General features: G+C 52.2%; 2 protein-coding genes and 1 long non-coding RNA gene across 9 annotated transcripts in view; 1 reads left to right on the top strand and 2 right to left on the bottom strand.

Moving 5' to 3' along the window:
* The window catches only part of MMP15 (matrix metallopeptidase 15), a 26,008-nt gene extending 18,529 nt beyond the window's left edge, over nt 1-7,479 (bottom strand). The window contains exon 1 of the mRNA XM_027977892.3: nt 6,913-7,479. Within this exon, the coding sequence (XP_027833693.1) occupies nt 6,913-7,074 (162 nt within the window). The 5' untranslated portion in view covers nt 7,075-7,479. The remainder of the gene's footprint in view (nt 1-6,912) is intronic.
* The window catches only part of LOC106991594 (uncharacterized), a 24,697-nt gene continuing 4,998 nt past the window's right edge, over nt 5,838-25,536 (top strand). Inside the window, exons 1-3 of one of the 6 annotated variants that reach the window (XR_006056111.2) lie at nt 5,838-6,389; nt 8,578-8,652; nt 10,415-24,838. This is a non-coding gene — a long non-coding RNA (uncharacterized LOC106991594). Of the gene's footprint in view, nt 6,390-7,850; nt 8,653-10,414; nt 24,839-25,536 lie in introns of those variants that run through there. The other 5 variants (XR_003591483.3, XR_006056110.2, XR_009596184.1 and 2 more) reach the window with 5 other exon arrangements.
* The window catches only part of USB1 (U6 snRNA biogenesis phosphodiesterase 1), a 15,293-nt gene continuing 10,742 nt past the window's right edge, over nt 20,986-25,536 (bottom strand). The window contains exons 5-7 of one of the 2 annotated variants that reach the window (XM_027977890.3): nt 24,440-24,545; nt 23,130-23,213; nt 20,986-22,098 (exon numbers count right to left, since the gene is read on the bottom strand). In XM_027977890.3, coding sequence (XP_027833691.1) covers nt 21,994-22,098; nt 23,130-23,213; nt 24,440-24,545 — 295 coding nt within the window. In that variant the 3' untranslated portion in view covers nt 20,986-21,993. Of the gene's footprint in view, nt 22,160-23,129; nt 23,214-24,439; nt 24,546-25,536 lie in introns of both variants that reach the window. The other variant, XM_042231727.2, reaches the window with a different exon arrangement.

Genomic DNA, 25,536 nt, shown 5'->3' with positions numbered 1-25,536 from the left:
GGGGGAGGGCACTGGGGGAGGGAGTCTAATCCTCCCCACCATGGGTGTCTGGGTCTGGGCACTGGGCCACATCAGCAGGGCTGCTCCCCAGGACTGCTGAGACCTCGCCAAGGCAGGCCCTCCCCCATCCTGTGGGCGTGTCTGGGAAGGAGCCACCAGATCAATACTGTGCATTAAGCGGTCTCCGGGGTAGGGGCAAGCCTCAGCTACCCCACAGCCAGCTCCTCCAGGCTCAGATCAGTGGAGCCCCCTCCCGCCCGGACTTATCAGACCCCACTCGATAAGAGCAATCTCTCCTGGTTCAGCTCTGCTTCTGCCACACCGCTTTCTCTGCAGGCCAGGCAGACCCTGGCAGGATTGCCCAGACAGGCACAAAAGGCATCTTGTCAGGCCCGTCAGCAGTGGACACAGACCTTTCATGGTGTCCTGGGGCCAGTTACGGGGGCCCCAAGCCAGGCCGCCCTGTCCTTGGTGGACCATTTACTTCCTTTGGAGGTAGCATGGTTCATATTCAAGCGGTTTGAGAACACACTTGCTCTCCTGGGGCTCAAATCTAAGCCCTCAAGATGGGACAGCTGTAGTTGGGGAAGGGGCTCCGGGTAGTAGGCAGAGCCAGTGGGGTGGGGATGTCGGGCCAGGGAAACAGGAAGGAAGGAGCCTCCCCCGCAAGCCCCACACTCCTTAACCTGGAGGAAACAACATCTGGGTCCTTCGGCCAGCGGGTGGCAGGGGTGGGTGAAAGGGCCCTGTTGGCTGGTGGTTTCGGGTTGGCTGAGGGCCAGGCCTGGGCCGTCCACCTGGAAACCCCCCTGTAGGTATGGTCTTTGCAGTGGGTCTGGCCGGTGTGGCTGGACAGGTCGGGAGTAGGGCTCCGGACTCACATGGTTGAGGGAGGCCCTGGCCCCACCCCCATCCCCTCCTTCCCACCTGGCTCTGGCCCAGCAGGCTCCAGTCTGGCCATGGAGCTTCCAAAAAATGACACCGTGGGCTCTGAGCTGCAGCCTTTCACCTAGCCGGGAGCTGGGAGCTCAGGCTCCAAGCCACACCAAATGGCTCTGCTACCATCCAGGCTGCAGAATCAAGGGTAATTTTCTCACCTCACAGTCTCCACTTCCTCTTCTGTACAGTGGGGTCATGATTACACCTAAACTTACAGAGCTAATTCAGGATTAAATGTGAAAACCTTACAAAACCACTGTAGGCCCTGCTCAGGATGGAATCAAGTATGTTGAAGGTACTCAAAAGTAATGCCTGGTCCTCCCCTGGGCACCACGTGAGGGACACCATGTGGAACACTGGGTATTTTATACACAAACACACTGAATTTCCCCAATAATACCATCCAGCAGATACTACTACTAGTCTCATTTTGTAGACAAGGAAACTGAGGCTCTGTCTGAGTCGCGAAGTCCGACTCTGCGACCCCATGGACTGCAGTACATTACATCAGGCGTCCCTGTCCTTCACTATCTCCCGGAGTTCACTCAGATTTGTGTCCATTGAGTCAGTGATGCTATGGAACCATCTCTAACCGTGTTGCCTAGCTGAGGCTCCAATGGGGTCAATGATTTGCCCAACAGCAAATGCCATTTGCTTCTCACTGTATTTTGCCACCATTCTGCAAGCACTTCCTATGTACCAGGTGCCGTGCTCAAGTACAGTGGACTCGAAGTTGGGCTCTCACCCCTGGGAGGTGGGGGGTGCGGTGGTCAGTACCTTCTGGGAGAAGGACAAGGTGGTGTCCAAGGCTCAAGAATTAGTCCTGGAGAGCAGCTCCAAACCTTGGCCTCCAGCCTCCATGGCCATGGGGGCATCTCTGAGGGCTGGCTAATGGCTGGGACCCAGGGTCTGTCTGTCTAGATCCTAGAGGTTGAGTTGGGTCTACTTGTTCATTGTCTGCTGATCCCACGAGGGAAATGGGAGCTGTTGAGAGGCGCTCCCTTTTTTCTCTCTGATCCAGACCCACCTTGAACATCTCTGCTGTTTTTGCCAAAAAAAAACCAGCTGCAAAAATCTGTGCTACTCCCGTAAAGCGCTCAGGCATCCCTAAAACCAGGGTCCTGCTGGGGAATGGCTTCATATGAGCCTAACTCAGTCGAGGCTTGTCCAGTCAGAAAGCGCCTATTGTGTGTCTCAGGCCTGGAGTGTTCAGCAGCTGACAGGGTGCCAGGTCCGCACCTTCATCTGTGGACTCCTCCTGGGGCCCTCTCTGAGATGGAGGAAGCTCTAAGCAGAGAGCCCCGAGCCCTCTCTGCTTCTGCTGATCCAGAGAACACTTCTCCACGCCCAAAGCAGAGCTGGCCACGGGGTTTGGCCCCTGCCTAAGGAGCCAGCTGTGTGAACTACATGAATCTTGGGGCAATACTGAAGGTGCCAACTGCCTTAGTCCATCCTGGCTGCTATAAGGAAAATACCATAAGCTGGGTGGCTCATAATAACATTTATTTCTCCCAGTTCTGGAAGTAAGAAATTCAAGTTCAGAGTGACAGGTCTGGCTGCTAAGTTCTTGCTGTGTCCTCACACGATGGAAGGGGCAAGGGAGACTTCACCAACAGTTCTTGTATTTTATCTTTTTACATCTCATTCGCACCGCGAGGCATGTGGAATCTTAGTTAACTGTTGTTGTTTAGTCACTACGTTCCGATTCTTTTGCAACCCCATGGGTTGTAGCCCACCACGTTCCTCCGTCCATGAAATTCTCCAGGCAAGAATATTGCAGTGGGCTTGGGTTGCCACTTCCTTCTCCAGGGGATCTTCTCAACCCAGGGATTGAACCCACGTCTCCTGCATTGGCAGGTGGATTCTTTATCACTGAGCCACCACGGAAGCTTAGTTCCCTGACCAGGGACCAAACCTACACCCTCTGCATTGGAAGCCTGGAGTCTTAACCAGTGCAACACCAGTTAAGTCCCTCAGACAGTTTTTAGAATAACACTAATCCCACCCACGAGGGCTCTGCCCTCATGACCTAATCACTTCGCAAAGGCCCCCACCTCCAAATATCATCACCTTGGGGAAGTTTGGTTTCAACATATTATTTGAGGAAGGTGGGGGGTAGGTAGAGGGAGGGGAGGGGCTTCACTCAGTCTATAGTGACAACTTTAATCGGAGGTGGGAAGCTGCAGCCACCACAACGACCACCACAGCTGAGCTGGCCTCAGGCAGAAGTGAAACTGTTGGCTGGGCAGAAGGGTCCACGGCAGGGAACACCTGGAGGGCACAGAGGGGTGGCCAGAACCCAGTGCTTGGCGGGGAGAGGTTTATCCTTGCTGGGCAGTCTTGCTATTCTGAGTTGGTATTAGAGAATGTGGGCAGTATTTGGAGGGATTTTGGAGGAAGTATTTGGAGGGATTCTGGGGGAAGTCTTCTTTGGAGGGGGCATGTGGGTGTGTTTCTAGGTTATTTCCTCCCCACTCTCCTTGGACGCAAATGAAGCAGTTTGCGTCTAGGGGTCAGAACAGGCAGGTCTGTGATGCACAGACACGGAATGCATGCAGGGCTGTTCTCTGCAAGGAGGCAGCCGACTGACTGGACCCCAGGGCAGCCCAAACACAGGGCCCTGGCGAAGCACTTGGCATAAAGGGCGTGGCCCAGCTAGATCCCAAGTCCCTGGCAGCACTCATCAGCCCAGTTCTCCATGGGTTTTGAAACAAAGTATGGAGAACAGTGGCTTGCTACTGGTAAGAGAACAGAAAGAAAAGATTCAGCTTCCATAGGTTCTCAAAGACAAGGCCCTCAAACTATCACACCTCTTCCCCTTGCGGGTGGGCATGGGGGCCCCTGCAGCTTCTGCTCCACAGTTAGGACAGGGCACTAATATGAGCACACCCGCAGGGCTCCAGGGGCCAGCATGGAAGTGTGGATGGAGACTGGAACACCGGAAGCCTGGGGCTGCGATCATCAGTCAGACCTGACGGTCAAAGGCAGAATTCGAGCTGATCCCTACCCTCCTTTGTCTGCTCCCCTCCTCAGCTGCTGGGTAAGGGCAAGGAAGATACCCAGGAGTCTGCTCAGGGAAAGTGGGTGTGCCCATGATTAACTGGCAGGGGCACCACACCTGTGAACTCTGGCAGCCTGAGTCACCTCCCTGGGGCAGGGCAGGAGGGCTGAGGGCCTAGAGGTGTGTAGGGAGTGGGGAGAGACCAAAGCTTCTCTGATGAAAACCGAAGGCACTTAAGTGGACTAGGTGCTGGAGCCAGAGATAGGAGGACAGAAAGGGGAGCCTGGATTCTCAAGCTGAGGAGGCCAGGAGCTGCAGCTCAGTCAGGCAGGGAGGGCCTGGTTTATGCAGAATGGCTGCAGACTGGGGCTTGACAGCCATGGAGGGAGTGGGACAGGGCAGAATGGCTCAGTGGTGGCTTCCCCAAGAAAGACAGCCTTCTCCAGGCTGGCAGGCTGCATGTGTGTGCCGGCTCTGAGCACCTGCCTGATTCCTTAGCCTGATGAAACTCTGCCTTGGGAGGGAGGGAGAGAGGAGCTGGCTTTGACTCAGTTGCTCAGAGACTGTCCTAGCCGTGACCTGACCCAAGGTCTGGAGCTGTGGTCAAGGACCAAAGCGCTTCTTCAAGGGATGGAGACTCTGGACACAGGGTGTAGCCAGGCCCATGAATCTCTTAGGCTGGTCCTTGGAGCGCCTGGACTTGGCACAGTTTTCCTATAGCCTCGGGGCTAATGGGCTGGCTGTGGGCCCAGATCTGGCCAGACTTGATAGGACCCTAAGGAGCAACACCGTGTACCCGAAAGCCAACTGTAGAATCTGGGCTAGCCCACCAGTCTTGAGACCCCCATCTACCTTGGCTTCCAGCATTCAAGGGTCCCCTGTACTTTCCAGAGTTTCTTCCCGCAACAGCCCAACCCAAGTGTCCCCTGAGGAGAGGGGCTCCAGGTCAATCAATCCCTAGTCGGTGCTACACCGGCGTAGGCCCATGGTCTGTGCCCTCAGTGCAGACCCTGAAAGGTGAAAGGTGTTAGTCGCTCAGTTGTGTCCCACTCTTTGCAACCCCATGGACTATAGCCTGCCAGGATCCTCTGCCCATGGAATTCTCCAGGCAAGAACACTGGAGTGGGTTGCCATTCTCTTCTCCTGGGGATCTTCCCAGGGTCTCTGGCATGGCATGTGGACTTCTTACCATCAGAGCCCACAGGGAAGCCCCCAGTGCAGACCCTAGGCAGTAGGTACTCACTCAGCTGGGAGAGGAGAGAGTGATGGAGAAACAGAAGCAAAGGAGAGAACAAAAACCCTCAGACCACAGATCCCAGTGCCCGAGCTCCTATCCATCTAAGATGCTAAATCACGATACTTAGCTACCAAATCCCAGTTTGGTCCGCAACTGCTTTCTGTTCAGAGATGCTATTTCTAAGTAGATTATAAACTCCTGGGGGGTGGGTCTGTGACTTGCAATTCTTTGGCATTCCACTCCAGAGAGTGGCAGGTGGGTGCAAACAGCACTATCTGGCCAGTACTTGGAGGTAGGCTGAGGGCCATTTCCCACCAGCAGGAGTCTTCAAATAAGCCCCTGCCTGTCTGCATGTGTGAATCAGGGGCGGGGTGGTGGAGCTGGACTGGGCATGGCCTGGGCTCCCGGCTCTGCCTCCTACCAGGGCCTGGCTCCCTGCTGCTTTCCCTGCCCAGGCCGTAGAGGGAGGGCAGAGCAGGTGGGGAACTGGCTGGGAGGTGTAACTTGAGCTGGGAGGAATTCCCTGCCCTTCCTCCGAGCTTTTATTAAAAGTAGGGCGGGGAAGGGCAGGCTTCTATCGGAAAAAACTCCCAGGCAGCCGGGGAGGTGGGGAAGCCGCAGGGCGGGTTGGGGTTGGGGGTGGGGTGCTAGAAGGGAGCACCGGCCTGGCTGCAAATAGAAATGGCAATCAGGCCCGTAACCCGGGCGGCGGGAGGCTCCAGGCCGGCCCAAGGGCACTGAGGCCCAAGCCTACTGAGGACATGCGGAGAAGGGTGTCTCCTCCAACATGCATCTACACCTCACCTCTTCTCTGGGGCAGGAAGCAGCGTTTTGAGTGTCGGAGAAAGAACATGTTCGCTTTTGCTCTGACTCAGTGGAGCTAGCGCCTTCACTGTCCCTAGTCCGGAGGGCAGCGCTCGGCGACCCCGTGGAGACTCAGCTCTACACCAGGAGGCCCCGCCTAATCATACATTATACATTGGACCGATCCAGAGATGAGTCTCCGTAGGGACGTCAAGCGGGTTCCTGGTGAAAAGATGTTCAGAGTCCACCTTCTTAGACCCGGGCCTTGGCCGTAGGGGCGCCGGTGGAGGAAGCGCCGGGTGAGATCCGGTCTCCCTCTTGATCCCATCTGGCGGTGGCACGACTTGCGCGCAAGAGTCCGAGAAAGTCGCCAAAGCGCCCCCTCAACCCTGATCGGCTGCCTCGGAGGTTCGCACCCCTTCCCCCTACCCCAGCGCGCCGCACGAGGCTCAGTGTCACCCAAACTAAGGCGGGAGCGCTGCCGCTGTGCTCAAGGTCCCCACCCCCACCCCCGGGGCCCAGAGCAGCCCCCTTTCTGTTAGCAAAGAACGTCACCGCGCGTCTGCAGGGCTCTCGAGGAATCGGGCGTCCGGAAGAGAGGGGAGAGGAACAGGGGCTGGGGGCCGCTGAAGCAGCTCCCGGGAGGCGGGTTGTGAAGGATCAGTGCCCTGGACATGGCTGGAGGAGTGGAGAGTGGGCTCAAGCCCTACATCCTCCGGGGTTTGTGAAGAGGTGCACCGCCAAGGGCCAGCTGGAGATGGTCAGCTGGCCCGGTCCCCTTTCTTCCCCGCCCCCAACTCCGGGACAGGGGCTCATCTCTGCGCGCTTCCCCTCCACGCTTCAAGCTGCGGGCGTGGCTTCCTCCCCACCCTCAAGTCCCCCAGCCTCAAGTTTTCCAACCCCTGGCAAAGCGGTTGGCGAGGGTCCTTACCTCCGCATTGACTTCGGCGTCCTCCGCCGCTGCGCCGCGGCCCAGGCAGCTCAGAAACACCAGCAGCAGAGGCAACAGTTGCGGCCGTGCAGCCGCCTCCCGGCCGCCAAGCAGACTGCCCGCCCAGCCCGGCCGTCCGGGCGCGCTCCGGTCGCTGCCCATGCCCGCGGGGCTCGCCCGCTTGCGGGCGCCGGGTCCCTGCACGCGGCTCGGAACTTGCGACTCCCTGGCTCCTCGCCCGAGCCTCGGCAAATTCCCACGGCCGAGGAGAAGCGGGCCGGGCAGGTCCGGGCGCGCGGAGCCGGCCCACTAGGGAGAGGGCGGGCCGGAGTCGCCCGCCGCGGAGTCCTGCAGCCTCGGCGCCCGGGGCCCGGCTGAGAGCAAGCGCAACTCCGGAGCCTTTGTCTGCCTCAGCGCTCCGGCCGCCCGATCCCGCGGCGTGCCCTGCGCGCCCAGCTCCTTCTGTCCATGTTGAGGGGCAGGCGCTGCCGGGAGCGCGCGCCTCCCGCTCGTGAATCCTGCTCGCCCCGCGTCCGACCCGGCCCGGCTCCCGGGCAGCCTAAGAATGAGGCGCAGGGCGCGGGTCGGAGCGAGTGAGCTAGCCAGGGAGCCGGCGCCCGAGGTTCCCGGCGAATTCCGCGCAGCTCCGGGCGCTCGCGGCCCTCCTCCCCGCGATCCCCTACCGCGGCTCTTAAAGGGCCAGCGCTCTTGTGGCAGACCGGCCCGGGCGGGGGCCGGGGGCGGTACCTCAGCCCGAGGTTTCTAGGTAGCAGGTGCCGGCGGTGGAGCGGAACCCGCGGCCCCTTTTACTCTTCCGGGACGGCGGGAATCTTCTCCAGCCCGCCCCCGCCACTCCCATCCTTGCTTTGGGGGAGCCGGATTGACCCCCCGCCAAAGCGGCCCGCCCCACAGAGGGAGGGGCAAGGAGGAATGATGACGCCTTTTTCTCCCACCTACTGGGTTGGTGGGGATAAACTGAGACAGCGGGGTCTGGAAGGTGGGCCTTGGAAGGGGATCCAAGCGTCTGGTTTTAGGCTGAAAAAAAAAAAAAAAGATAAAAACCCAGAGATTGGTTGGCCTAACGCCTCTTTTCAAAAGCCTCGGGCTATCTTTGGCCCTTTCAGGACTTTTCTCAGTTGCCCAGTGAAGCGTTGGGTACCTTGGATGCCATGCGACAGAGATGAGGTTGCTGTCCTGGGTGGCTACAAACGTGCAGCATGGAGAGGCGCAAGTTAATTAACTTTTCTGAACCGCCAAGTCCTTATCTGGAATGCAGGGCAAAGGGCTGGGGTGGGCAGTTAAGATATGCTTCCGGCTCCTGGCGTAGCACACGTTGGGTGTCCAAGCAAAGAACATTATTTTGTACAAACGAAATGTGACAGTGCAGCCCCACAGGGTGCTGGGCGGGTGGGCAAAACTGCCCGCAGAGCGGACTTGAAAGTGCTAGTCCCCTGGTGGCTCAGATGGTAACGAATCTGCCTGCAATGTGGGAGACCCGAGCTCGATGCCTGGGTCGGGAAGATCCCCTGGAGAAGGGCATGGCAACCCACTCCAGTACTCCTGCCTGCGGAATTCCATGGACACAGGAGCCTGGCGGGCTGTACAGTCCATGGGGTTACAAAGAGTCGGACACGACTGAGTAACTTTCACTTAATTCTGTTTCAGGATCGATTTGAGGATCTGGTTGGTTTGGATGCTGAAGGCAAGAGGTGGGAGGCCTGGAGTCTAAGGTTCACAAAGGTAACCTTCTAGGCTTACGGGAAGTCCTGACCCGACGGACTGGCGTCAGGTCAGGCGGTGATGGCGCCCGCGGGAGGGCAGGAGGGCGGGGACCTCACCGGAGCCGCCTCCCAGCCCCGGAAATGGGAGCTTTCTTTACCTGAGGGCAGGTTTCCATAGAGTAAGCCCTCGGGGTCGCCGGCAGGCCTCCCAACCTGGAAATCCGCAGAGATCTGGCAGGGCTTCAGAAAAGGCCTGTTCACCGACAGGCCAGGTGAAGACAAAGAGTACTGTTTGTTTTTTTCTTTTCCTTTTTAAATGGCCTTGTTTTCACTTCAGATTGGATTGGGAGGGGTTAATCTTTCTTAAACTTTATTTCTTTGGTTGTGCTGGGGCGTCCTTGTTGCTTGTGCTCTCTCTAGTTTTTTGGTGGGGGTGCTGCTCTCCAGTCCTGGTGCACAGGCTTCTCCTTGCAGTGGCTTCTGTTACTGCGGAGCATAGGCTCTAGGTGCATCGGCTTCAGGAGCTGCAGCACATGGGCCCAGCAGCTGTGGCTCCTGGGCCTTGAACATGCAGGCTTCAGTTGTGGCAGCACTCAGGGTCAGTAGTTGTGGCACACTGGCTTAGTTGCTCTGCAGTGTCGACTTAAAAAATAGTCACAGCCTGAAAATTGAGAGTTATGTTTTATTTGGTGGAATTTTTAGGACTTAAAGCCTGGGAGACAGCATCTCAAGTGACCCTTAGAGAACAGGTCTGAAGAGGGGGGTGGTATGAGGGTGTGTGTGTGGGGGGGGGGTCAGGTTTTATAGACGTTTGCAACAGGGCAGGTAGTCTGACCATCTAAAGATTATTATTAATTAAGTAAAACCAGATATTTCAAGTTAAGGAATTTAGCACTTTTCTATATAGGGGAAGATGTAAGAGTCTAGGGTCACTGAAATCTTTCCTTTCAGATGCATCTCAGCTATCTGGGGTCAATATCCTTAGTTCCTCAAGGCTCACCATTGGGAGTGACTGCAGCCTAAGGGATGCCAGATTATAGATACTGTTCTTCCTGAGTGCCCTTGTAGCTCAGAAATTAACATTTGGAGGGACAGAATCGCTGATGGCTGGGACATCCTTGTTTACTGATATGGCAGGAAATACTCCATTTCTCAGCAGCATGTGGAATCCTGCTGGACCAGGTATTGAACCCATATCCCCTGCATTGGCAGGCGGATTCTTATCCATTGTATTACTAGGGAAGTCCAGAAAAGGGCACTGTTTAAGAGAACAGGCAGAAGTTAAAATGGCCAAGACAGAGTTTATTAAAAAAAAAAAAGATTGCAATAGAGACTTGGATATAGAACTGGTTCTGATTCAAAATACAACCAGAACAAGTGGGAATTTACTGCCAAGGAGCAAGTGGGGGGAGGGGCAGCTTTGGTGGATGGAAAATTACTAAGAAGAGTTATCAAGTCTTTGGGGGCCATTCACCTGAAGGCAGGTGAGGGTGATCACATATCCCCAGGGTATAGTGGGAATGCTGAGTTTGATCAGGTGTCAAGGATGGGGTATTCAGCTAAATTGACTTAGCAAGATTCTTGCTAAAACTGGATTCTATAAGGAAGTACAGGGATGGGCCTTGCTGGGGAGAAGATTCAAGGGAGCCTGACTAACGTTGGGTTAAGCAGAGAGTCTTTGTCAGTTCCCTCTCATTCAAGGGAAGCAGAGGCGTCCTTCTTTCCTCTGATCAATATATTAATACATTCATTTTTCATTTGGTTGCTTTTTATTCATTTAGGACCAGCTGAATCATCTGTTGAGACTTGATGAGGGTTGATAATTGCTGTGCTGTGGGATCCACAGACATTTGATGAGAGGAATACCTTGAAGATAAATAGAAAGATGAAGACTAGAGGCCGAATTGGTCCTGTGCCCAACTTCGTAGACCTTCAGGGAGCCTCCAGAAGAAGTCCCCAGACCTGTTGCCCCTCCTCAGTGGGTGGTGATGGAAGTAATGCACACACCTCTTCATTCATGTCTCGAACATTCCTGGTTAAGGCAGAGATTTCACGTAGATTGCCAAGGACAAAGATGCCGCAGTTGCTTCTGACCACTGTGCACGTGCCCCTTCTTGGGTCATATCGAGGCTGATGCAGTTATGGAGAACAGCGTGCTGGGGTTCTCATCCTTGGCGAGTCACTGATTTGAGGCCAGTGGTGATGTTATCTGAGGACAAGGTGAATTGCTTCAGCAAGGAGCAGGTGATTGATTCTGTTGTTGAGTCTAACCTCTTGAGCCGGATGATAAATTCCTGGGAATGGTACCCAAAAGATGGCAAACCTTTGCCCCCAAATAGTAGTGAGGTTGTAGATGGAATGTAGGCCCAATTCTATAACTGTTTTTTTTCTAAATTGCTCCCCAGGAACCAAGATCATCTACAAAGGTATTTGTAGATGGTGATGTAGATGATGTCCTGAATACCTTTTGATCCTATAGTGGGAGGAAATTAAACTGAAGGAGTGGTGACTGTTTTAGAGATAGTTTAAGAGAGGAAGGAGATCGTGGGAAATAGAATAAGATGAGGGAATGGTGAGATTGTCAAGGTAACAGTATCTGGCCCAGATGGAAGGTAACAGCCAATAGGCATGGGTTCCATGGACAAAATAAGAATGATCTGGAGTTAGGTAGGAGCTAGAGAGATAGTTATCTGATGGCTAAAGGTAACCAAAGGATGCTCAGTTTGGGTGGGGAAAGGATTTGTTTGAAGGTGGTCCTCCTGTGGTTGGCCTGGGTCTCAGCAATTACTCTGGGAGGGGCAGTGGTATCATTTCCACTTGTATGAGGGATATGCAGAGTTCCTGGAGTGGCTTGGGGATTTTATGTTGTACAGTATATCCTTGCAGCTTATTTGATACCTGATAGTGTGTACCCCTACCTGTGTATTGCCCTTCCCCCTTTCCTCTCCCCCTGCCCCATAACCACTAATATGTTCTCTTTATCTGTGAATTTGCATCCTTTTTGTTATATCACTAGTTTGTTGTATTTTTTTAGATTTCACATGTGAGTGATATACAGTGTTAGTCTTTGTATGATTTATTTCACTTAGCATAATACCCTCCAAATCCATCCATGTTGCTGAAATAGCAAAATTTCATTCTTTCTTATGGCTTAGTGGCATTCCATCAAATATATATATCACATTTTCTTTATCCTTTCATCTGTTGATAGACATCTAGGTTGCTTCCCTATTTTGGCTATTGTAAAAAATGCTGCTATGAACATTGGGGTGCACATATCTTTTCAAATAAGTGGGGTTTTTTTTCAGGTATATACCAAGGAGTGGAATTGCTGGGTCATATGGTAGTTCTATTTTTAGACTTCTGAGAAACTTCCATACCATTTTTCATAATGGCTGTACCAATTTACATTTCCCCCAACAGTGTGCAAGTGTTCCCTTTTCTTTGCATCCTTGCCAACATTTGTTCTTGGTATTCTTCTTGATGATAGTCATTCTGACCAGTGTGAGGTGATATCTCTTTGTGGTTTTCTCACCTTTTTTTTTCTTTTTTTGGCTGTGTCACATGGCTTGTGGGATCATAGCCCCCTGATCAGTAGTTGTACCCAGGCCCTGGCAGTGAAAGTGCTGAGTCCTAACCACTGCACCACCAGGGAACTCCTCGCTTGTTTTTTTCATTGTCTTCTAAAAATCATTTGCTTTTGGCAGTGCTGGGTCTTCACTGTTGCCCAGACTTTTCTCTAGCTGCAGGGCGCGGGCTTCTCACTGTAGTGGCTTCTCTGGTTTGCAGAGCATGTGCTCTAGGCACATGGACTTCAGTGCTTGCGACACAGCGGCTCATTAGGTGTAGCTTGCGGGCTCTAGAGCGCGGGCTCCGTAGTTGTGCTATGTGGGCTTAATTGCCCTTGGCATGTGGAATCTTCCCAGACCAGGGATCAAACTTGTGTCCCCTGTGTTGGCAGGTGGATTCTGGTCCACTGGACCACCGGGGAAGTCCTTTTCATTGTGATTTTGGTTTACATTTCCCTGATGATTAGCGATATTGAGCACTTTTTCATGTGCCTATTGGCCATCTGCATTTCCTCTCTGGAAAAAATATCTATTCAGTTCTTCTGTCCATTAAAAAAAAATCAGGTTGTGTTTTTGATGTTGAGTTATATGAGCTGCTTATATATGATTCTTATATTTCTTTAGTTATGAAACACAACTCCAGTGTTGAACACCCAGTGATTTGACAGCAGTGTTAGCAACGAGTAAAGTGGTATAATAATCTTGAGCCAAGGCTCAAGATTGGTTTTTTTGACAGTGGCATTTCTAGAATTCTAGATTGCTTATTGTAGTCACAGGACGGATAATCAGGAAGTTCTAAAGGGAAGGCAGTCAACGGAACCTTGACTTGTTGATTTAGGATCAAGTGTGTTTTGTTGATTCTTGACAGTATCTAAGGATGTTACATTGAATAAAGTTAGAATCTTCCACTAGTCAAGATGAATAAGGCGTCCCCATGAGCCTTCCTGTGATTGTTTCATACGGGGATAGCTTGGGGCTTCCCTGGTGGTCCAGTGGCTAGGACTCTGTGCTCCCAGTGCAGGGGGCCTGGGTTCAGTCTCTGGTCAGGAAACTAGATGCCATATGCCTCACAACTAAGGACCTCGCATGCCACAGCTGAAAGATATTGCCACAACTAAAGAAACCACGTGTTGTAACTGAGTTGAATAAATACTGTTTATTCAACGGCACTGTTGAATAAATAAATAATTAAAAATAATAAATATCTTTTTAAAAAGGGAGATAGCATGCCTGAAGATAGGGGTGACGATGTGAGAGTCCTGAGAGCAGGGGGCAGGGCTTGCAGGTGTGGAAGCCCAGTCCTGGACAGTGGAGCCAGTCTGGCCTTGAGGCTGGTGTTTCTATGTTCTTTCTGTGGCACTCGATGGCTGAGGATGCTAAGGACAGTGGAGTCTTTGACTACCTTGCTGCCTTTTCCATTCCCTGTATAATTTTACCAGTGAAATTTGATCCCCTAGATCAAATGCTAGAGATGGTAGAGGGGATGCCACAGATGGGGCAGATTTGTTGCAGGAACCCTTTGGCAACTGATATTGCTGAAGCATTTGGGCAGGGGAAAGCCTCTTCCCATTTAGAAAATAGGCAGACAGCAGTGAGAACATACTGGTAGCCTCGTGCTTTTGGTGACTGGATAAAATCTACTTGCTGGTGAAGAAAGGTCTGAGGGGGAGCTGCCTCCCTTCCTGCCCCACTTTTACTTATATTTCTGGCAATTGAGGCAAGTGAGCTGCTTGAACCAAATAAAAGCCAAATGGTCCAAACTACCTTTTGCCTAATATATCCTGCATCCTGTCCTTTCTGTATGAGTCATGTTGTGTGAACCACACGAAATGACTCGAGAGAGATATTCATACTTAAAGGCTTCCAAGCAGACATCTTGGTGATTCCAAAGTCCATCTGAATGGCTTGAACAGACAGCTTCTTCCCATCCAATTCTTTCTGAGTCTGAAGCTGTTACCTGGGCCATGTGGACCTCTTTTATGATTTTCTTAGGAGTCATTCTTTTTAAAAAACTAATTAATTTGGCTGCACTGGTCTGGCTTGCAGCAGGAGGGATCTTCAATTTTTGTTGCAGCATGCAGGATCACTTGTGGCATGTGGAACCTAGTTCCCCAACCAGGCATCGAACCCGGACCCCCTGCATTGGGAGCACGGAATCTTAGCCAGAGGACCACCAGGGAAGTCCCAGGAATCCTTCTAAATTAGGGCTGTCCCTTGAGGGAAGGTGAATAATCCCACTGGGGTCTAGGGCCTCAAAGAGGGATGCAGGGGACTCCATCCCAAAGCATGAAACTGCTTAGATTTTTTGGGTGGTTGGGGAAGATGCTGCTAATTTATTGTATTTATTGGACTTTATCTGGATTTTTTTGTGCTATATCTTTCAGTTTTAACTGTCATGATATGCTGGGGTAATAACAATACTTTTAGAAGTTCTGCTATTTGGTGCCCATTTTTTACCAGGGTACCAGCTACTGTCATGAATCTTCTGTTTCTAGCATATACCAAAAGCTTCCACTAACCCAAGGTGTAGTGGCTATCAGCATAGATGTTAACCTTCATTCCTTCCGCTCTTAGGCAAGCCCAGATAAGAGCAATTAACTCAGCTACGTGGGCTGAACTGATGTTTGGCAAGCCTCAATATTCCAGAGGTTTATGTTGATCAGTGATGGCCTGTGTAGCCTTGAAGACCTCATCTTCCTTCCAGAGGTAGGAGCCATTGACCTCTGAAGAGTGAGGTCAACTTGGGGGAGGGGCTTTTCTGGTAAATCTAGCCTAGAACAGAACAGGGATCTAGTGTTAATGACACAATCAAGGGGTGTCCCATCAGTGGGTAGAGGAAGCAAGGGAGCAGGGTTAAGGTTTTGACTTTGATGTATACCAACGTGAGGAGAGAGAGTAGTAGAGAGAGAGTACCTTTCATGAGAGGTAAGTCAAGATGAAGAAAAGTACTGTGTATTTTCATTAGGTGACAGGGTCTGTGGAGCACAAGGGACATATATATCAAGCGGATGACCTAATACTAAATCGGGGGTAGCTCAGACAAGTGTGGTGGTTGTAGCCATGGCTCACAGGCATGGGGGATATGCCGTAGCTGCTGGGTCAAAGGTCAAACTATACTATCCCAGAGGTCTTGGGTGTCCATTACACTTCTAGGACAACACTCTGAGGGCATGACCTCTCATTTATGCACAGACAAGAAAGAGGCAGGGAGTCCTTGGAAAGTTCAAGGGTGGGAAGTGAAAGCAGAGAGTCTGAACCACTGGGACTGGGGGTGCCTCCCCAGTCATGGCATAGAGGGGTGAGGCAATCATAGAGAAATTATAGGATTTCCCTGGTGGTCCAGTGGTTAAGAATCTGCCTACCAATGCGGGGGACAGAGGGTTGATCCCTGGTCCGAAGAAGCCACATGCCTTGGAACAACTAAGTGCGCTGGAACTCCTGAAGCCTGCTTGCCCTGCAGCCTGCGCTCTGCTGCAAGAGAAGCCCCCACCACGAGAAGCCTGCGCTCCACAACCAGAGAGGAGCCCCTGCCCTGCTCGCCGCAGCTAGAGAAAGCCCACATGGCAACAAAGACCCAGCATGGCCAAAAATTTAAAAATAAAAATACTTTAAAAATGAGGTTTCCATGGCCTATAATATCCCACAGGACCCCCAAACCCTGTCAGTTGTCCTTTTCTTTCAGGGAGGAAAAATGTTGAATAGCAGAGTCTGGGGAGATGGTTTTCCCTGCAGCTGAAATATCATGACCCAGATAGCAGACACACAGAGAGCATAGCTGAAATTCGTCTCTAGCCTCCTCGCGGCCCTTTCTTGCGAATGCCTTCGAAAGGTCTTCAGCATCCAAAAGGGGTTGTCATGACTGCCAGAACATAGAAGGAGGTCATTTGCCTGTTGGACTATCGTGGAGTCTCCCGGGAATTTTAAGTCCCTGGAAATGACATTCAGGATGTGTGACAAGGAAGTGGGAGCCTCAGTAATCCCTGGGGCATAACAGTCCAGGTGTGTTATTGGTTATCCCAGGTGAAGGCAACATGTACTGTATTCCTTATAAAGGGGAATCCTAAACAAGGCAGAGTACAAGTTGACGGCTGAAAAGTACTGGGTGTTGGGAGGAACAGCAGACAGGATAGTGCTAGGATTGAGCAGCACAGCAAATCTGAGTTTGATGATTTTAATAAATCTCAGATCTGGACTAACTAACCTCTTTGCCCATTGTGGGTTTTGATGGCACAAATGGGAGTCATGCATGGATTAGAAGTAGGGGCTGAGCATTTCTAATAAATTTTGGATTGTCAGTCAGTGCCCCTTAGGACCTTCTAGCTTTCAGTGCTATTGGGGAACCCTAGGCAGGGGCATGGAAAGACCCATTTCTGTCTTAAGGGGTAGCTTTCCTCTCTTCTCGAGGTCTCGCCACTCCTAGACTCAAGTCCTTCTTTCCTACAATTTCAGAAGGAGGGGACCATGATTTGGGAGCTTGCCATAGATTAAAAGTTTTCAGGTCCTTCTAGCTGTTTTAACTGCAGTGCCTTAAGCTTGCAATTTTCTGGAAATACCATCTTCATAATGCTGGGCTAATGCCTGGAGTCAGACAAGTTTGCATTTTGCCCGTTAATACTATTTCTCTGTATTGTGTCATGGAGCTCTGGCCTGAGGCCATTTACAAAGCTTGTGGTCAGAGCAGGGGCCATTAGGGAGGTCAGGTCCAGCCCCGGGTGCTCTGACTGTGCTGTTTCTAATTGATGGAGATGGCCATCAATTAGGTGGGCAGCCCAGCTCATCTCTTTACTGTTTACGATTTTCAATACAGGACCTGGGTAACTTTTCTCTTACTTCCCTCATTCTCCTGGGAGAATCAAGGTCATCTGAGACTCTTGAGGGTCTTCAGAAATGGGGTTCCCTTTTGCCTTCCAAACCAAAGGGCAGCATCCCTAGGGTCAACTGGTAGGGGGATAAGTTGACATCAGTTGGGGAGTCTGGAGAGTATGCTTCCAGGACAGTCTTCAGTTCTTCAATAAATCTTTCCCTTTTCATTTGGCAGATCAGGAAAGTTAAAAAAAAAACACACTATCTATATTTGGCTGCACTGGGTATCCCTGCTATGCATAGGCTTTCTCTAGTTGTGGCGAGCGGTGGCTACCCTCCACTCCTGGTGCACAGGCTTCTCTGCCGTAGCTTCTCTTGTTGTGGGGTGTGGGCTCTCGGCGCACAGGCTTTGGTAGTTGTGGCGCACGGGCTTATTTGCCCCATGGCATGTGGAATCTTCCCAGACCAGGGATCAAACCCATGTCCACTGTTGGTGAAGGACATTTTGGGGAGAAGGACAGATGTCATAGAGAGCTGGGCGTGAGGACTCGGGCACTGGAAGGGGTCTATGGGGTTTACTGGGTCAGAAAGTATTTTCCGAAGACATTGTTGAAGAACTTCAATAGTTTGAATCACTTAGCTGCTTTTTGGCTTCTTTATAGCAAGTGAAAAAAGTGGACCATCATGCATCAGAAATTTGAGTTATGTTTTGCCCTAGGGCTTCCCCTTAGGTAGACTAATTTGAACAGATTCCAGGAACCCCAAAAGGGGCTGTGTTAGCTCTAGAGTTTGGGTAAGGTATTATCAGTGGAAACAGACAGTACTAGGGCTGTAGAAGCATGTGGTCCACAGGAATATGAAGACAGTTTCAGTCAATCAACAAGCCCCCATGTTTATTTTTTTAACTAATGCTTTTTTAAAAACAGTTAATTAATTTGGCTGCACCGGGTCTTAGTTGTGGCAGTCGAGATCGTCCATTTTCATTCTTAGATGTGGCATGTGGGATCTAGTTCCCTGACCAGGGATGGAACCCAGGACCCCACCGTTGGGAATGCAGAGTCTCAGCCACCGGATCCCCAGGGAAGTCCCAAGAAGCCCCTATGTTCTCGAACATGGTGCTTTTCCACTTACAAACAGAGAAACCTGGGGTTCTAACTCAGCCTCTGTTCCTTGTTAGGGAGAGGGTTCAGGAGAATGTGACTGAAGTTTGGTCAAGCAAGAATCTTGGTCAGCACCAACGGTGGACATTACCTGGTGTTGAACCGAGCATCCTGAGGGAAAAGAAGTCGAGGTTTGGACAAAGGGGACAATTTCATCCATTTCCACCAACTTTTGTGTGGGGTCCATTGTTTGGGAAATGGATTTCTAAAGTTTTCACTTTGAAATTTCCTTCTGGGAAATGTATAGTCATCAGAAATGGACAACAGGGTTGTCTCCATTTAACTGATTGCACTGCAATCTTTCATAATATTTATTCACAATTGGCAAACTAAAAAAAAAAAAAAAAAAAAGGCTTGCTTTTAGAGGGTACCTAGTAAGGACGGGAGCCCAGGAATCCTAAGCAGCGCTGTCTGCTTACCCATGGTCAGACAGGGCTGGTCATTGTTTTCTCTCTAGTGACTGGTTTTGGCCCCTATGGGTACCTCAGGGCTCCAAGGTAGGTTTGTACCTGCACCCATCACAGAGGTCTGCAGTTCTGGGGCTCTGGCCAGACCCCAAGGCCTGAGGGGACCAGTGGGACTGAGTGAACTCCAACCTCAGTCACCTAGTTTTGTTTTTTTTTAATTGGAGTATAGTTGGTTAACAGTGTCATGTTAATTTCAGGTGTACAGCAAAGTGACTCAATTCTATATATATACATCGATCTATTCTCAGTCACCCAGCTTTGAAACACTACCCACATCTTGCCTCAATCTTTTCATCTAGCCCCTAACCCTCCCCTCATTTTTGTCCCGGAATCTTTTTGAATTAAATCCCAGACACCTCATTTCACAGCACAGTTTCATTCTGAGACCCTGCTGGGGTGTGAGAGGTTATACAAATAGCTCTGGATCCAAAGCCAGGCCAGCGGTTCCGGCCCAGCACAAATTTATTTACTGTGCAACCTTTTAAAAACTTTTATTTACTGGGCCATCTTGAGCGGGTGATCTCCCCTTTTGGGGTCAACCTCCTTATTTGTAAAAGGCAGGTTCTGGCTCAGGTAGAGGCCAAGATCCCTCCTTTCAGTAAAGGAAAGGCAGGCCTGGAGCCCCCACCCCCAACCCCTGGCCGTCCTGCTGTGGGCCCCTTGGGGCTCCTGGTACCGAGACCGGGAATAAACAAACAAGCTGGGGTAATTTCCCTCTTCCTTGGAAACAAAGCTGGGGTGGTCTGGAGAGGCGTGTGGAGAGAAGAGAATGCCAGGTGGAAGGGGGCCAAACAGGCCGGGAGATGATGATTTCCCTGCCCTGTGGGGAACATCTAAGGACAGATGTGTTGATTTTGCACCCTCCCTGGTGTGATAAAACCCCCCTCGAGAGCGTGTCTTTATTCCGAGCCGGCCTGCCGAGGGGTGGACCCCAGCTGGCTCTGGTCTCGCCTCCTGTCTCCTGAACACATCTCCTCTTATGGAAGAGCCCCAGCTGCTTCTGCACTGTCAGCGCGGCGCCCGCCCGATCGCAGCCTCTCCAGCGGCGCACTCAGGGTCTGGGCGCCCGCCAAGCCCTGCCGCCCGCCGCCCCTCCCCCTCGGTGAATCTCCTGCTTCCTCCATCACCACCTCCATTCTCCCACGAAGAGCCGGTTATTGATCTTGGCCCATCTCTCAAAGATGCCGCACTCTAATTCCATCCTTGCACCACATCCTCCCCCAGGGGGCCGGGCAGTCAGTCAGTCCCCCTGGGTTTGTTAATGGTGATGCTACATGACATGGGGGGTGTGGGTGGGGGCTGAGGGGGGCCCTCCCAGGAAGAAGGAGTGCCTGAGATGGAGGCTCTAGGGCCCTGATGAGGAGGATCAGGTGGTCCACGCCCTCAATACCTGCCTTGTGAGATGCTGGTCTCTATCCTGAAATTGGAACCTGCAGGAAATTGGGTGGTTTTGCTTGCATCTCCCAGATGGGAATGGGTGTTCTCTGCACCCAGTCGGCCCCACCCCCTCATAAGCATCCAGTGGGTTGGAGGAGGCTGATTCACTCAGCTGCCCAGGTCAGGCGCTGGCATGGAGCAGGTGTCAGTAAGCGCTGGCTGTACAGCGGAATTGCCAGGAAGGCTGGCCTGCATCTCCCTCTCCAGCCTGTGTGACCTCAAAAGCCAGCAGACCTGACTGGCCAATCCTGGTTGAATCAGCAGCTCCATGCAGAGGGCTTGGGGAAGAAGGCACAGAATGTGATTTCCTGGGTCTCTCCAGGCTGGAGATTGGAAGCTGGCCTCACGAAGAGGCCAGGAGGGAGATTCAGAGGTGCAGGAAGGAGAGTGGGAACCAGAACCACAGGCCCCCTTCGCCCTACATCCTTCCAAGGGGAAAGAGGGTGGTCTGGGCTGGAGCAGGGAGAGTGGGCCTGGCAGGCTGCAAAGGACAGCACTGAGGTTAGGGCCTTGTCTGACTTCTCATGTGACCCCAGGCAATTCATGGAACCTGCTTTTCTGGAAAAGCAGAATAGTCACTCCTACCTGGTTTACTCTCCAGGGGGTTCCTGGGAGGAAAAGAAGAGAGGGTTCTAGAAAGGATTCCGGAAGTGTTGCAGCAGGATCGTGTCTAGATGTCTGTGCTTATGCCTTGGTCCAGGTGCCCCTCGCTGGCAAGCAGGCCTGGCAGGCCAGGTGCCTGCACCCTGTACTGATGCATAGTCAAGGCTTCTCATGGCCACCTTACGAGGTCATAACGGAGACTCCCAAGAGTACATTCCCACCATGAAGCAGGCTAGAGAAGATGGGGGCAGAGGAAAGTAATTTTTTTTAGTCATTTTTGCACCTGGCTGAACAGAAGCAGTCCAAGACAGAGTCCAAAATAAAAACCCTAAGTTTTATTTGCTGAACATAATTTAAAACTAAAACATAAAAGTGTCTCTTCCGCCATCACTAGAAATCCAGGTGGCAGCTGGAGAGGGGACTGGCCCTTGGCTCTGGTGAGGGCTCAAGGAAAACAAAAACCCCTGTGCAAGCCCTGGCCCTTCCTCCGAGTGCCCCCAGAACGCCCACAGGCCGCAGCAGGCAGCCGGAGGCGGCAGAGAGAGAGCTCTGCCTGGGGAAGGTGCCTCTCGGCTTCTTTGGGAAGCTGATGGGAAGCCAGAGGTCAGAGCGTTGGAGGCCTGGCTTAAAGCCACCAGTCAGGCCAAGATGAAACATCTGCTCAAGTCTCCCCAGGCACCTGGCTGGGGGTGAGTGGGAGGAAGGAATGGAGAAAACTGATGCTAAACCGCAAATTAGCACCCTGGGCCTTGGCCCTGAGATGGCCTCCACTGGCATAGGAGGGGGTGAGACTAAAAATAAATAAATAAAAGCTACACCGCTTCAAGGAGGGAGCATGGCAGGCCTGTGGAAGCACCCTTTGTCAGGCCTGAGCAGAGATGAGACAGGGCATGATGGCTTCAAAAAGCCCTCGTCTGGGGGCCAATGGCATCCAAATGCAGACAGCCCAAGGGGGTATTGGGGAGGGGCCCTTTGTTGGTGGGACTACCATGGGGGTTCTGACTGAGTACGGGTGGGCTCACCAAGTGACCCCCATTTTTTGTTTTGTTTTGCTTTTCTGCATAACCACCACAGACCCAGAACTAGGAAGCCCAGGCTGCCCTCTACTGGTGATTTCTGGGAAAGACCACAATGCAGCGGTGCCCGACCTGCAACCCAAAGGGGCCAAAAGAGAACCAGCTCCGGAGAGCATCCCAAGCAGCTGCGCCTCCTCTGGCCAGGCCCCCCAGTGGAGGGCTGGCAGCAGCCCCAGCGATCTGAGTGGGTTCTTCCAACTTTGTCTGGCTGCAGAGGGGCCCAGGACAATGAGGGCCTCTGGTGCTCACTTCAAAGGCATGGAGAAGAATTTGTTCCCAGACTTGCAGCGGATCTGCTCGGCGTATGCACGCAGCAGCATCTCGGAGTCTTCAAACTCATCCACGATTCCCTTAAAAGCAGGAGCCAGGAGAGGACAGTCGTGTTAAGGGGAATCAGGGACCCAGACGGCACTGCGAACAAAGCCAGCCTATTGAAATCCTTCACAGGTTAGGCTACCTTGTCTAATCAGCTCTGCTATTCTGTGAGGTCAGTGCTATCATTCCCGCCTTGGCAGATGAGGAAATGGATGCTCAGAGACCTGAATCACAGAATCCAATAAAACCAGGCTTGGGACCTGGGTCTGCTGGAGCCGGAGCCCAGAGGTCCTTGCCGCCTCCAGTGTGATCAGGCCAAGAGCAGATGTGGCTACCTGATAATGGCCCAGGGGCTGTCTCCCGCCTGCATGTGTTTCCTTTGGCTCAAACAATCTTTTCTTAAAAACTACATACTGGTGGCCAACATTTGAAAATAGGGTGATTACACATTAAAAAAAAAAAAAATCTAGGTTTCTGGCTTTTCTTGAAAAACAAGTGCTTGCAACACAAGGCCCACATTCCTGCACGGCAGCTCCCCACCGTCTCCTTTCTGAGAGGTGAGTATCAGCTCCTCTGAGGGCACTGATGGGAAAGTGAAAGTTACCCCCGGCTTATCACAAGATGAGAAAGGCTGTGAGGGTGGACATTCTGGACACCTGGCAGGTTTCACTCATTTCCAGCCCCTCCCGGGCCCCGGTGAGCACCCAAGCCTTTGACCTCTGGGCGAGGGGCTGTGGACTTGGGGAGTCGGCACTGTTCTCGGGCAGGGCGTCTCCAGTTTTAACGCGCACACAAATCCCCAGACATCTTGTTAACATCTGACTGCTTAGGTCTGGGTTGGGGCGAGAGAGTGGGTGTCGCTAATAAGCTCCCAGGTGGTGCCCTGCTGCTGGTCTGAGAGGAGCAGGGGGTGGTGTGGGTCTCTCCGGCAAGGCCGGTTATCTCCCAGGGATTCCGGTTTGCGGGCCTAATCCTCAGGGCTTGTCAGCCCCCTTCCCGCCCCCAACCTTCCACAGCATTACTTCCGGAGTTCATCACCTGCCCGGCTCTCGTGCCGGGAATTCACCTGTAGTTCCTGCAGGCACGGCCCTTCCATCTGGAGACGCGCATCACCCACGCACCAGGCCAGGCTGATGTGGAAGGAGGGGTCCTGCAGAGGAACAGCAGGGAGGCAGGCGGTCACCTGGATGCCGTGGCAGACATCACAAGAGCTCGGCGACAAGAGTTGTCCCAGTATCCCTGCTGGATCCCTGACCTGATCCACGGAGACTAGATCCTTGGTGTTGATCCCAAGTGTCTCCATGGATAGATACAATAGCCCTGGGCTGGTCCTTGCTATGGACTGAATTGTGTGTCCTCCACCCCCCATTCCAATTCATATATTAAAGTCTTAATCCCCAAGGTGATGGTATTTGGAGAAGGGGCCCTTGGGAGATAACTAGGTTTAGCTGAGGTCACGAAGGTGGAGCCCTCGTGAGGGGGTTAGTGCCCACGTAAGAGGCGGCAGATGGCTCCTCCCTCTCTCTTTCCACAGTGGGAAGATGGCCATCGACAAGCCAAGAAAGGAGGCCTCACCAGAAAACGACCATGATGCCACCTTGGCTTCAGGCTTCTAGGCTCCAGAATTGTGAGAAAATGAAAGCTCTACTGTTTAAGTCATCCAGTCTCTGGTATCTGGCTATGGCAGCCTGAGCTAAGACAGTCCTGTTCTCAGAGGCTCTCCTTTACATGTCCTAACATTGAGTCCTTACATCTGGGACATGGAAGAGAACCCATGTCCCAGATTTAATGTTTTCTGATGTAAAAGATTTCAATAGATGACATACTTTTTAAGGTGAACAAAACCCGAAATATCTAAAGTTATGATAAAACTGTAAATTATCTCCATTCAAATTCATACTTCTATATCACAGCATGACTTTAAAAGAATATATCAAGCAAAACCACTGGCCCTTTAAAGCCATAATATTCAACTTGGGTAGGTTCAAGCTCCCCTGGAGGGCATGGGGTAAGGCACAGGAAGGGATGTGAAGCTTGGACTCTATGTGGAGTGTCGACGTGACTAAAAAATACTAGGGAAAGCTACTTCTAAAAAATATGAAGATAAGCATGGATACATCAGAATCGAAGGCACAGATCTCGTCGAGCATACTGAAGCGGTAACAGAAGATTTGTAAGAAATGCTGGACTTTGGCTGGGCAGTATCTGACCCAACATCAGACTCTACTCCCCAGGGGTATGGGTCCTCTGAGGGCCAGCAGAATGGACACTTCCCCTGGGAAAGTTCTGGAGGGTTCTGCAAGGGTTGCTTTAAGGCTGGTTTTATTCCCATTAGACATGGGTTGGTGGAGAGGAAAAAAGATGCCCCTTGATTACCTGGTAGAAAGTGCTGAGGTCAAACTCCTCCATGACCCTGTCTACCTCTGCAACCAGGTCCAGGAAGTGGGCGTGCCCTGAGGTGACCTCGAGCCCAACAAAGGTCCTGGAGGGAGACAGCAGTGGAGACAACATGGGTGTGAGACACGGCTGCTGAAAATGTAAACCAGCCGTGAGGAGGGCAGAGGATGCGACAGAAGGAAGCCGGGAGGTCTGGGTCATGAACTCAGTTCACTGCCCTACTCTCCGAGCTGGCTCTCCCATCCTCCCCTAGCTCTAATCGCTCACCTCCCCTCTTTCCCTAGGGTCTAAGATCCCCTGAAGGACCATCTTCATCTGCCGCTGCCAAGTCTACGGACCCGATGCTTCTGTGCCCAGGCTCACCATCATCACTCCCAGGTGGGTCCCTTTCTCCAGGGCTTCCCTCTCCGGCACTGACTCCCTCCCAGTAGCACACTCTCATCTTTATTCTCTTATTTATTTTTGGCCCCGCAGCACATCATGTGGGATCTTAGTTCCCCCAACTGGAGATCAAACCCGTGCCTCCTGCAGTGGAAATTCAGAGTCCTAACCACTAGACCGCCAGGGAATTCTGAGCACTCTCTCATCCTGAAAACCCCTCCTTTGAGCCCGATTTCTCAGCCAGTTCCCATTCCATCCTCAGTCAGACTTGATGTTCAGATGCTCTGTCTCCCTCCGCTGTCTCTCCCGCCCCTCCGTGTTCAGCCAGCTCCCATCAAAGCTGCCGCCCACCTCCAGTTACTGCACTTGATGGACACTTCTCCGGCCTCACCTTGGCCTCTCAGCAGGGTCTGACACAGCTGGTTCCTCTCCCCCTGAAACCCATTTTTTTCCTCTTGGCTCCAAGAGACCACCCACTGCACGGTCCTGGTGTGACCCTGCCTCTGGCCTCCGGTTCAGTCTCCTCTGCCGCCCTCTCTTCTTTCCAGCCTCTAAATGGTCAAGGGTTGCAGAGCCCAGCCTTCAGGCCTTGGATCTGCTCCGTGTGCCCCTGGCCCCCACCCCAGCCCTGGTTTCAGTACCACACAGCCCGATGGCTCCCACATTTCCATCTCTGGCTGGCACCTCTCCTGTCT

The sequence above is a fragment of the Ovis aries genome, chromosome 14 (assembly GCF_016772045.2).
Source record: "Ovis aries strain OAR_USU_Benz2616 breed Rambouillet chromosome 14, ARS-UI_Ramb_v3.0, whole genome shotgun sequence".
NCBI lineage: Eukaryota > Metazoa > Chordata > Mammalia > Artiodactyla > Bovidae > Ovis > Ovis aries.
The sequence above is the reverse complement of the archived record's forward strand: the minus strand, read 5'-3'. Positions and strand labels throughout refer to the sequence as shown.